Source organism: Trachemys scripta, chromosome 12, assembly GCF_013100865.1.
Source record: "Trachemys scripta elegans isolate TJP31775 chromosome 12, CAS_Tse_1.0, whole genome shotgun sequence".
NCBI classification, from domain to species: domain Eukaryota; kingdom Metazoa; phylum Chordata; order Testudines; family Emydidae; genus Trachemys; species Trachemys scripta.
Genome location: NC_048309.1, coordinates 44,292,014 through 44,303,788, shown reverse-complemented (window position 1 = coordinate 44,303,788; position 11,775 = coordinate 44,292,014). Strand labels below are relative to the sequence as shown.

The 11,775-nt window shown below is 41.2% G+C and overlaps 1 protein-coding gene across 1 annotated transcript; it reads left to right on the top strand.

Annotated features, from left to right (window-relative positions):
• The first annotated feature begins 3,691 nt into the window (after positions 1 to 3,691).
• Positions 3,692 to 9,832, top strand: LOC117885567 (olfactory receptor 11A1-like). Its single transcript, XM_034786833.1, has 3 exons — positions 3,692 to 3,802; positions 5,305 to 6,273; positions 9,695 to 9,832. Exons 1-3 carry the CDS (start codon positions 3,692 to 3,694, stop codon positions 9,830 to 9,832), a joined length of 1,218 nt encoding a protein of 405 aa, XP_034642724.1.
• Positions 9,833 to 11,775: the final 1,943 nt, after the last annotated feature.

Genomic DNA, 11,775 nt, shown 5'->3' with positions numbered 1-11,775 from the left:
GCCCTTTAAATAGCCCCCAGAGCCCTGGGATAGTGGGGGGATCCGGGAGCTATTTAAAGGTCCTGGGCTCCAGCTGCCTCTGCCACCCAGGTCCTTTCAATAGCCGCCGGAGCCCCACCACTTCCCCAGGGCTCCCGCGGCTATTTAAAGGGCAAGGGCGGTAGAAGCAGCTGGAGCCTGAGTCCTTTANCACCCCCTGCCTGCAGCCACCCCCTGCCATACCCCATGCCCGCACCAGTTATGCACCCCCTGTCATACCCGCAGAAGACCCGCCCCCCCCGCCCTGCCCACGGCCAGCCCCTGCCCTGCACCCCCTGCCCTGCCTGCAGCCAGCCTTGCATCCCCTGCCCACAGCCAGCCTCTGCTGCACCCCCTGCCCTGTCTCCAGCAACCCCTGACTCACCCCCCTGTGGCCCTGCCTGAAGCCAGCCAGCCCCCCACACACCCCTGCCAGCACCAGCCCCGCACCCTCTGCCCTGCCCGCACCCCAGTCCCGCACTCCCTACCCTGCCTGCAGCCAGCCCCACACCCCCTGCCCTGTCTCCAGCCAACCCCTGCTGCATCCCCCTGACTGAAGCCAGCCAGTCCCGCACTCCTCTGTCTCCAGCCCTGTAAACCACTGCCGCACCCCCCTGTGGCCCTGCCTGAAGCCAGCCCACCCCACACCCCCCTGTCTCCAGCCAGCCCCGCACCCCTTCCCCTGCCTGCAGCCAGACCCTGCCTCCAGTCAGCCCCTGCCCTGCCTCCAGCCACCCCCATGTCCACTAGTGCCCTGCAGTTCCCAGGGCAGTAACCCTGCATACCTGCTTCAATGAGGGGGGCAGGGAGCAGCTGGGACCCACACATGTGCACACATGTGAAACGGCGGTCATTAATATCCGATCAACAGCATATATGATGCAATGTACATAATATATAATTTTATTATTTATATTGTCATGGGAAGTAAATAATACATGGAAGAAGTGAAAGGCTTTTTTTTTTTTACATTTTTTTTTTTTAGTCATCCCTGCTGGGGCCCGCCGAAAATGTTCGAATTGGGCTCTGCACTTCCTAAAGCCGGCCCTGCCTTGAGGGCTCAGCTGAGTGCTAGTTCATCCACCCTCTGACTTCACCACCACAACCAAGCTTCACAATCATCATTGCTGTGTGCAGTATTAAATTGTTTGTTTAAAACTTCTATTGTGTATGTGTGTGTGTGTATATATATATATAGTCTTTTGTCTGGTGAAAACAATTTCCCTGGAACCTAACCCACTGCTATTTACATTAATTCTTATGGGGAAATTGGATTCACTTAACATCATTTCGCTTAAAGTCGCATTTTTCAGGCTCTGAGGTGTAAGAGTTATGGAACACATGTTTGCTGGAAACTAACCCCAATAAACATCACATTGTCTACACTTCAGACTTCTGGTCTTCTGCTTTCTGTCTGCATGATAAGAACCACAGTAGAGGGTGAAGGGAAAGCCCTCTAACACTGACTAACTGTAAAAAGTAATTGTAAATGGTAAATCATTTAATAGAGGTATGTCTAGTGGGGTCTTGCGGGTGTCTGCGCTTGGTGCTGCCAAAAAAACATGATGATAATGGCATGGTGATAGTGGCAAATAATAATGACATCAGTTATTCAGGCTGATTTAGATTGCTTGATGAATTGGATTCATTTGAACATGTGTTTCAATACAGCCCCATTCATAGATTCATAGAAGATGAGGGTTGGAAGAGACCTCAGGAGGTCATCTAGTCCAACCTCCTGCTCAAAGCAGAATTTTGCATGTCAATATGGCTTGATAAAATTATATATGCTGAGTTTCATGCCATTTTAAATTTAGAGATTTTAGCTGAGATTTTCAAAAGTGCCTTGGTGATATGGATACTCAAATCCCATTAAATCTAATAGGAATTGGAGGCCCATTCTCCTAGGCAGCTTGGAAAACCTCAACCTTTAAGTATCAAAGGTTTGCATTGTACTTTTAGGATTGCTGCTTTAATATATGTTAGTAGAGACCTGGTCCTAAATATTCCAACCACCCTTGTGGCTTGCACATCCGGAATTGAACAGGGGGTTTTGAGGGCTAAATATATGAACCAGTACAGAATGAGATAAAAAGACAAACCTTTGTAAGTGTTGGCTGTAAAAGTCATATCCCCTATGGATCAGCATGGGGCTTGGGGGTTAGGGACAGAGGCTGGTAACATACACTCATGAGTGGGTCATACCAACACTTATACATATGAGTAACTTTTCTCAGGTACATAGTGTATTGAAAGTGTTTGTAAGCTTGAGTCCATAGGCTATAAAGAATCTCTGCAGAGATAAATATAGAAGATGATGATGATGATGAGAATTTAAGAGCACCTTGACATTTAAATTGAGATCCACAAATTCACTACATGAGCTCTAAAAGTGTTTGTGATTTTGGTCAGTCTGAGTTTCCACCTTCCTATGACTGAATAAAGCCACAAATACTGAGTTTCCTGGGGGTTTAAATGTACAGATTTTAGCTGGGATTTTTAGAGACACCCACTGTATGTTCGTATCTCCCGGGAAACTTTGAAAATATGAGCCTTTAAATAACTCGATAATGCCAAAAGTTTGTGGAAGTAATGCTGTGCACACTTCATAGAGCCTGGGACATGGAGTCAGAAAACCTGGGTTCCTTTTCTAGTGCTACCACTGACTTCTAGCAATGTCACTTCCCTGCTATGTGCCTCAGTTTCTACTCCCACCTTTAATCCATTTAGATTGTGCTCTCAGCATGGCAGGGTCTATTTCTTACTATGTGCATGCACAGGTCATAGCACAATGGGGCCCTGGTCTCAGTTGAGATCTCTTGGCATTAAACCAATAATAACAGAAATGTAAAAAACAAACTGACATAACAATAATTTGCCTTTGATCGGTGGACATGGGTAGTATGAGAGATTCAAAGCCCTTCAAAGGATGGGATGTCCAATCCCCTTCCTTCTAATGGAAATGAGGCATCTAAATCCCTTGTGCAACTCTGAAAAACTCAACCTGAATGTTGTGAACAGATAACCCTCCCCCCCCCCGCACAAAACTGGGATTGGGTCAGCTGACATGCATTGCTCCCATAATTTCAAAATGTTTCATTTCAATTTTGACCTTTTTTTATTTTTTACTAGAAGTTAAAATAAATTTCAACATGAAATGCAAAAATGCAAATGTGGATGCAAAAATAATTAGAAGATTTCCATTTAGAAAATGTTGAGACAAGGTTTTTGGACAAGCTCAATCATTTTGAATTCCCAACACAAGAAAATGTGTCAAAACTTTCTCTTCTGAAAGAACAGTGTCAGTGCTGATAAACTGGCATTTTCCAGTGGAAAACAAAAGTGTTAAAAAAAGAGTCTTGACCATCTCTATATCTAACAATAAATAAAATGGCTGATTTTTTCAAAAGAACGAAAGGGAGGACGGTGTTCAAATCTCACATGGGAACCCCTGCTGTTGTCATTGCCACCATCAGCTAAAATGTCAAGGGAGGTTTCCCCTTCTTCCACAAAGAATAAATAAGGAATTAGGAGAGATGCTGACATTCAATAGATGGATAGAAGGCAAAATGAATGCAGCTGGGTATCTTATTGAAAGATCTCACCTGAACATAGGCGCCGACTCCATGTGTGCTCCTCCAGCCCCGGAGGAAGCCGGCACCCATCCATCACAATGATGATGATGAGGATGGAAGATAGATGGCAAAACCTATATCCTGGTGTCAATACTAAGAGTGAAGAGTTCACATCAGAGATTTTGGCTGCTAATACCTCCTCCTTAAAGGTAAACCAATTTACAGGTTTATGGAATTTAAGGGCAGAAAGAACCATTATGGTCATCTAGTCTGACCTCCTGCATAATACAAGCAAGATAATTTCAGCCAGTGATTCTTGTATAGAATAATAACTGCTGGTTGAAATTAGGGCATACCTTTAAGAAACATATTCAGTCATGACTTGTATAACTTTAAGTGACAGAGACTATATCACATCCCTTTATAAGTAGTTTTCTATCCACTTTAGGGAAGATAAAAGATTTGATAAATCATCTTGCTGAATCCTTTGTTTCTACTGCAACATTTGCCCCTCTAAGTTGAAAAACACTATAGATTCTGATTCAGGAAGGTACCTAAACATATGCATAACTTTAAGCTTGTGAGCAATCCCATGTAAGTTAATCAGACTGTTCCTGTGCTAAACACTAAGTGCAAGTTGAGTATCTTCTTGAATTGGGGTCATAATGCTTTAGACAGAGAGAAGACATACTCTGTTTTAGACGTTTCCTTCACCAGGGAGTAGCAGATGTATATATAACACACTGGATTGATTTAGAGTCAGTATTAGCCAGAGGGAAAGTAGAAGGAGTTTCAGAGGAATGTCTTTCTCCATTCATTGATTATTAAACATTGGTTTGGAACTGAATTCCATTGAATGTTTGAAGTCAGGATGAAGAAAGAGTCAGAGGTTAGAAAACTGGGTAGAAAAGGAGGAAACTAAATTCAGCCTGGGAAGATACAGCTAATTCAGAGAGGGAAAGCCAATATGAACACGTACTGAATCGGAGGACAAAACCTGGAAAGCTGTAATAATTTGAAAGATATCTATCTATGTTCATTTGCCTCTCTATACTTCACTTCCAACAATTACTCTCTGCTCATTCATTCTTGAGTGTGTGTCACTCTGTCAGTCTACCTATCCATTCTTCTGTCCATCAATCTCAATCTATGTCTGTCTGACTTTCCATTCTTTGATTCAAGCAATCTCTCTCTCTCTCTCTCTCTCTCTCTCTCTCTCATGATCATTGCTGTGCTGTCTGAGTTCCTTATCAAAGGACAAAAAGGTGGACATGCATTTTCAATGTAATAGAGTTACCAATAAAGCCAGTAAAGGTTTTTGTAGAGACACGGAGCCATCATATGATTGCCATTAGGAGAGATCTGAGTGAAAACTCCACAAGAAAAAAGAAAAAAAAGCAGGGAGGGCTCAATTAGGCAGAGGGCAGGGATAGCTCAGGGGTTTGAGCAGCAGCCTCCTCAACCCAGGGTTGTGAGTTCAATCCTTGAGGGGGCCATTTAGGGATCTGGGGCAAAACTCTGCCTGGGGGTTGGTCCTGATTTGGGTAGGGGGTTGACTAGATGAACTTCTGAGGTCCTTTCCAGTCCTCATATTCTATGAGACATAAAAGTTAGAACACATGTAAACAAATTTTGTATAAAACTGATCTCCTTGCAATACTAGTTAGTACTAAGCATACAAAGCACTATAAAGTTTCTTTTCTTCCCCCAGCTTCACTTCCAGCTCCATGCAGAAGATGGAAATCAAACATCTGTCACAAAATTCATCCTGCTAGGATTTGGGGATCTCCCTGAACTACAGATTCTTCTTTTCATGCTGTTCCTAGTGATCTACTTCATGACCATGGCTGGGAACATTCTCATCATTGTTCTAATTGTGGCTGATCAACACCTGCACACCCCCATGTACTTCTTCCTGGGGAACCTGTCCTGCTTGGAGATCTGCTACACCTCCACCATCCTGCCCAGGATGCTGGCCAGTCTCCTGACAGGGGACAGAACCATTTCTGTTAGCGGCTGCATCATGCAATTTAACTGGTTCAGCTCCCTGGCAGCTGTAGAATGTGCTCTCCTAGCAGTGATGTCTTATGATCGGTACTTAGCAATATGTAAACCTCTGCACTATGCAACGCAGATGAATGGCAGCTTGTGCCTCCAGATGGCATCTTTGTCTTGGATTAGTGGCTTCCTGGCTAGCACTGTCACGACATCTTTGTTAGCACAGTTCACTTTCTGCGGACCAAATGAAATTAATCATTTCTTCTGTGATTTCACCCCTTTGATCAAACTCTCCTGCAGTGATACCAGCCGGATGGAACTTGTGACCTTCATACTTTCCTCCATCTTCACCCTTCCCGCATTCCTATTAACTGTGACATCCTACATTTCTATTATCGCCTCTATCCTGAGAATCCCTTCCACCATGGGGAGGCAAAAGGCCTTTTCCACCTGCTCCTCTCACCTCATTGTGGTGACAATTTTCTACGGAACCCTAATGATTGTCTACATGCTACCAGATAGTGCTACAGTGGAAAACCTGAACAAAATGTTCTCTGTCTTCTACACAGTCCTGACTCCCATGGTCAACCCCCTCATCTACAGCCTCAGAAACAAGGAGGTGAACAGAGCCCTGAGGAAAGCTCTTGTGAAATATGTGCCTTTCCCACAAAAATCAGTAAAGGTAAACTCAATTTGCTAAGGTTAGCATGAAATAGAGGTACATAAGAACAGCCATACTGGGTCAGACCCAAGGTCCATCTAACCCAGTATCCTGTCTTCTGACAGTGGCCAATGCCAGGTGCCCCAAAGGGAATGAACAGAACAGGTAATCATTAAATGATCCACCTGTTGTGTTGCCCATTCCCAGCTTCTGTCAAACAGAGGCTAGGGACACCATCCCTGCCCCATCAGAGCTTAGCATACTGTGCCCCATCCCTTAACACCCACCCCTCTGGTAAATTATAGTTCATATGTGTGGTCCTTAGTTATATGTGTTTTTTCCTATGAAAGTAATAAAAAAATCATTTTCTGCAAAAAAATATCATGAAATTTTTAATATTTTTTCAAAGAAAATCACATTTAAAGGATTCTTAAAATGTTTGTTTTCCACTGTTTAGTAAATAAAAAAATAATAGCCATTTCAATATGTTCAACAAAATGAAAAAAAATGGATTGAAAAAATTCTACAAAAACTATTGAAATAAACTTGTTTTTAACCCCTTGAAATGAAAATATTTCCGATTTTTTTTATTTTGTCTTAACACATTTTCTCTAAATGGTGCAAATTCATCAGGCAAGAAAACCTTGTTCTCACTATGTCTTTGGGTCAGGAAATCACTCTTTTCCTTTAACAATTTACCTTGCAGGTCAGTTCTAATACAGTGAAGAATTATCTATCTTTCTATTGATTTTAAGGTCAAACGGGGCCATTATGATCATCTAGTCCTCCTACTATATGGAATATAATTTTTCTCAGTACTTCTTACATTCAGTCTTGCTTTAAAGACTTTAGGTGATGGAAATCCATCAAATCCCTGGATAAGTATTTCCAATTCTTACTTAATCTCATTGTTGAAGATATATTACTTATTTACAGTTTGAATTTCACTAGCCTAAGCGTCCATTCATTGGCTCTTTTGACACATTGTGTGCAAGATTAACCATTCAATCAATGTAGCTATCTGTCTGACAAAGCTGGTTGATTTTTTTCCCAATATGGAAAATTAGCACGAGTAAATTTTGACTTTAAATTTTTTTTAAAGGGCAAAAAAAAAAAAAAAAACTACTGAGAAGTGAAAATATTTCAGCCTTAAAACAAAACTTTTTTTTTCTGATGAAAATTTAATTTTCTGTGAAATATTTAGTTTTAGCCAAAACTCCAATTTTCCATTTTTTTGAAAAGATCTATCTATCTATCTATCTATCAAATAAAATTGTGCAATGCTGATTCAACAGTAATATATAGATTAAAATGTCACTGAAACTTTTGTGGAAAATGGAAACGTTTTAAAGTTGGGGACGGCTTCTCATGGAAAGCTGAATTTTCAAGAAAAGCTGTTTTTCACTGGACAAACATTCTTCTCAAAATTTTTTGATCATCTCCATTTTAGTTCAAGATTTCATGACATAACACTCCCCGGGCCACTGTAATTTTGAATAGGGTGATGGGAAATTAAAATATTTTTTTGTGAGAAGTTGATTTTAAATGAAAATATGATGGTTGTTTCAAGTTTCTGAGGTATTTGAAATTATACAGGAAGTCCTGGGGTGGGGAGGGGGCACAGAAGAAGTGGGACTAGAGTATAAGTGAAGAGATAAAAAGTGTCTGATTGATCTTCTGACACTGAAATTTTACATATCAGTGAAATAAACAAAACAGGAACATAAATAATGCCAATTCCAAAATGTGTGCACTGGTATGTGTAGTTATATAATGATATCTATCTATCTACACATACGTGTGTGTATATGTATAGATAGAAAACAGGTCCTTAAAATATAATGAAATTAAATGTTATGTAGCTATGTTATGTGAATATTTGTATTCATGGATATGTAATATTTTAGCACTAATGATAATAATAATAATAAATATTTAATATTTCTCTTCAAAAATGTCCATCTCTGAAATGAAAATAACCCCTAAAATACGGTCACGGTTTTCAAAAATATTCATTCTCTACAAAAATATCATGACATTTTTTATCATTTTTAAGAGAAAATACCATTTAAAGGGTTATCAAAATGTTTCATTTATATTGTATTTTGTAAATGACAAAAGTTCAACAGTCATTCAATATTGTTTAAAAAACATTGAGAAGAAAATTATGTTAAAAAACTCTAGAAAAAAACTATTGAAATAAACTCTTTTAAACCTTTGGAAATGTGCAGATTCTTGCAATTTTGAATTTTTTCCTAAAACATTTTTTTTTCTCTTATTGGTCATAAGTAGGGCCCTACCAAATTCATGATCCATTTTGGTCAATTTAATGGTCACAGGATTTTAAAAATCGTAAATTTCATGATTTCAGCTATTTCAACATGAAATTTCACGGTGTTGTAATTGGAGGGGTCCTGACCCAAAAAGAAGTTTTGGGGTGGTCACAAGGTTATTATAGAGGGGGTTCTGGTACTGCTACCCTTACTTCTGCACTGCTGCTGACAGCAGAGCTACCTTCAGAGCTGGGCAGCTGGAGAGCAGTGGCTGCTGGCTGGGAGCCCAGCTCTGAAGACAGAGCCACCACCAGCACAGAAGTAAGGATGGCATGGTAAGGTATTACCACCGTTACTTCTGTGCTGCTGGTGGTGGTGTGCTACCTTCATATCTGGGTGCCTGGCCAAAAGCTGCTGATCTCTGCCCACTGGGCTCTGAAGGCAGTGCAGAAGTAAGGGTGGCAATACCGCACCCCCCCTAAAATAACCTTGCAACCTATTGCAATTCCCTTTTGGGTCAGGACCCCCAATTTGAGAAAAGCTGGTATCCCCTGTGAAATCTGTATAGTATAGCATAAAAACACACAGAAGACCACATTTCATGGGGGGATACCAGATTTCACAATCCATGTTGCGTTTTTCATGGCCATGAATTTGTTGGGGCCCTAATAAGAACATAAGAATGGCCATACTGGATCAGAACAAAGGTCCATCTAACCCAGTATCCTGTCTTCTGACAGTGGCCAATTGCCAGTTGCCATAGAGGGAATGAACAGAATAGGTAATCAAAATTATGGTCAAACTTAATTGGGGAAAAAAATGTGTCTCAGTATGTCTTTGCATCAGGAAAGCTCTCTTTTCTTCTACTGTAAATTGCCTTGCATAATAGTAATAACACAGTAAAGAATGGTTTCGGAGTAGCAGTCGTGTTAGTCTGTATCCGCAAAAAGAAAAGTCCTATCAATCTATCCCTCTACACATTCAGCTATCAATCTATCGACATATCTAACAGTCTGTTTCTCATCATCATAATCTACTCTAGATTCCTCTCTCTCTCTCTTTAAAATAAAATAAAATATTCCCTCTCCCCTATTCCTTTGTTGTTTCATAGATACAAACCTCTTGTATCTTAGACACATCAATACAACTACATTTTTCTTTCACTATAGTCTTCTAAAATGGACTTGGTATTGAGAGACCAAGGATCCAAATATACCACCATGTATCAGAGACCCCAGTGTAAATCCAAGTCCCCATCAGAACTGGACAAAGACACCTTGCTAACTATCAGTGGTCTGAAAGGATAGTGTATGTTACATCACCACACAACAAATAGGTTGCATTACAAAAGAGGAAGCTTGAGATTCCTTCATTTTTCTTCCTGCCAAGGGGTTTAATAGGCATATAGCATGAGTTACGGATGGTCAAAGTTTGTAAGAGGAGTGTGATGGGGTCACCTGGTTAATATTCATATTTGACTTTGAACACAGGGTATGAAGTTCTGCAGATGTAAATGAAGTAGGAGCAGTCAAACATAGACATTATCTTACTACCCATTACTATTCTTGTTGCTACTACTACATTTACTTGGCCAACTCACAGCAGGAGTTATTTAGTGGTACTCAAAGGGGCAAAAGTTTCTATAGTTTCATAAAGGTTTAGGCCAGAAGGGACCATTAGCTCATCCATTCTGCCCTTCTGTTCATCACAGGCCATTACATTCCACTCACATAATAAGCCCAATGATTTCAGTTAAACTAAAGGTATTTCAGCCCTCAGAAGACTAAGCTGTTGTATGCCACAGGCACAGAACAGGAACATAAGAACTGCCATGCTAGATCAGATCATTGTTCAATCTAGTCCAGTGTCCTGTCTTCTGACAGTGGCCAATGCCAGGTTCTTCAGAGGGAATGAACAGAACAGGGTAATTAGTGAATGATCCATCACCTGTCATCCAGTCCCAGTTCCTGGCAGTTGGAGGTTTAGGGACACCTAAATCACGAGGTTAAGTCCCTGACTGTTTTGGCTAAAAGCTGTTGATAGACCCGTCCTCCATAAACTTATCTAAATCTTTTTTGAACCCAGTTATATTTTGGCCTGACAAGGTCCCCTGACAATGAGTTCCATGGGTTGACTGTATGTTATGTGAAAAAATACTTCCTTTTTTTTTTGTTTTAAATGTCCTGCCTCTTAATTTCATTGGGTGACCCCTTGTTCTTGTGTTATGTGAAGGGGTAAATAGACTTAGGTGCTATGAGTGGTTGAGGTCCCTGCCATGGCAGGGAATTGATCAGCTGGGATGTGACCATTTGATCCTAGCAGGTGATCCACACTCCACACTGAAGAGAAAGCTGAAATCCCATGAGGTCCCTGCAAATCTGACCTGGAGGAAAGACCTTCCCAATTCCAAATGTGGTGACTAGTTAGCTCCAGCCAGGCACCTACAGCAAGCATTCAGACCACGGCTCCAACCCTGAGAATGGAAAGGGTGCAGAGCACCCCTTACACTCCTACACTGGATACAGGAGGATGGTATGGCCCAGAAGAGATCAGGCATAGCCCCTTACCAGAGAAGCACTGGATCAGTCAGAATCGCCCTCTTGGTCTAATCCAGGAGCTGAGCTCATGGTGAGGACACGATTAAGCCACTTACTAATTATACTACTACTGCTTCTGTGACTTATTCCACCACCACCACAACCTGTATCCATGTTACTACTGCTTTTCTTCTTCTAGCTTGCCACCTAAACAGAGTTAGCTCTTCAAGTCCTTCTTCTCCATTCCAGTCTGTCTTGAAGAAGTTCCTCTGAAACTTTGCAGCTAACCAGATCCCTTTGTAGGACATCCATCCATCTAGTTTTGGGTCATCATTCTATTACCCTCCTCTTCTAAGTTCAACAGGCTGTTTCCCATCTGTTCTTCCAATTTTCCTTTCACACGCCCAAATCATCTAAGCCTGAATTCCCTTAGCTTTTCTATAACCCTTCACACTTCCTCTAATTTGTTCGTTTCAAGCATGGCCCATCCTTATAACTCCAAGGATCCTCCTTAACAATTTCATTTCTGCTTTATTCAAGATCTGCTTTGGTCTCTAGTAACTTGTGTCACTACTATTGTTAATTCAACAAGAGTTTTGCCTTTGACTTTAATGGGGCCCAAATTTCTTGCCAACACTCTCCATGTAAGTTGGACAATTGGTCTGCCCTGACTCTTCTTCCGTGTCCCTAGCCCACACCTTCTTTTCTCTTTG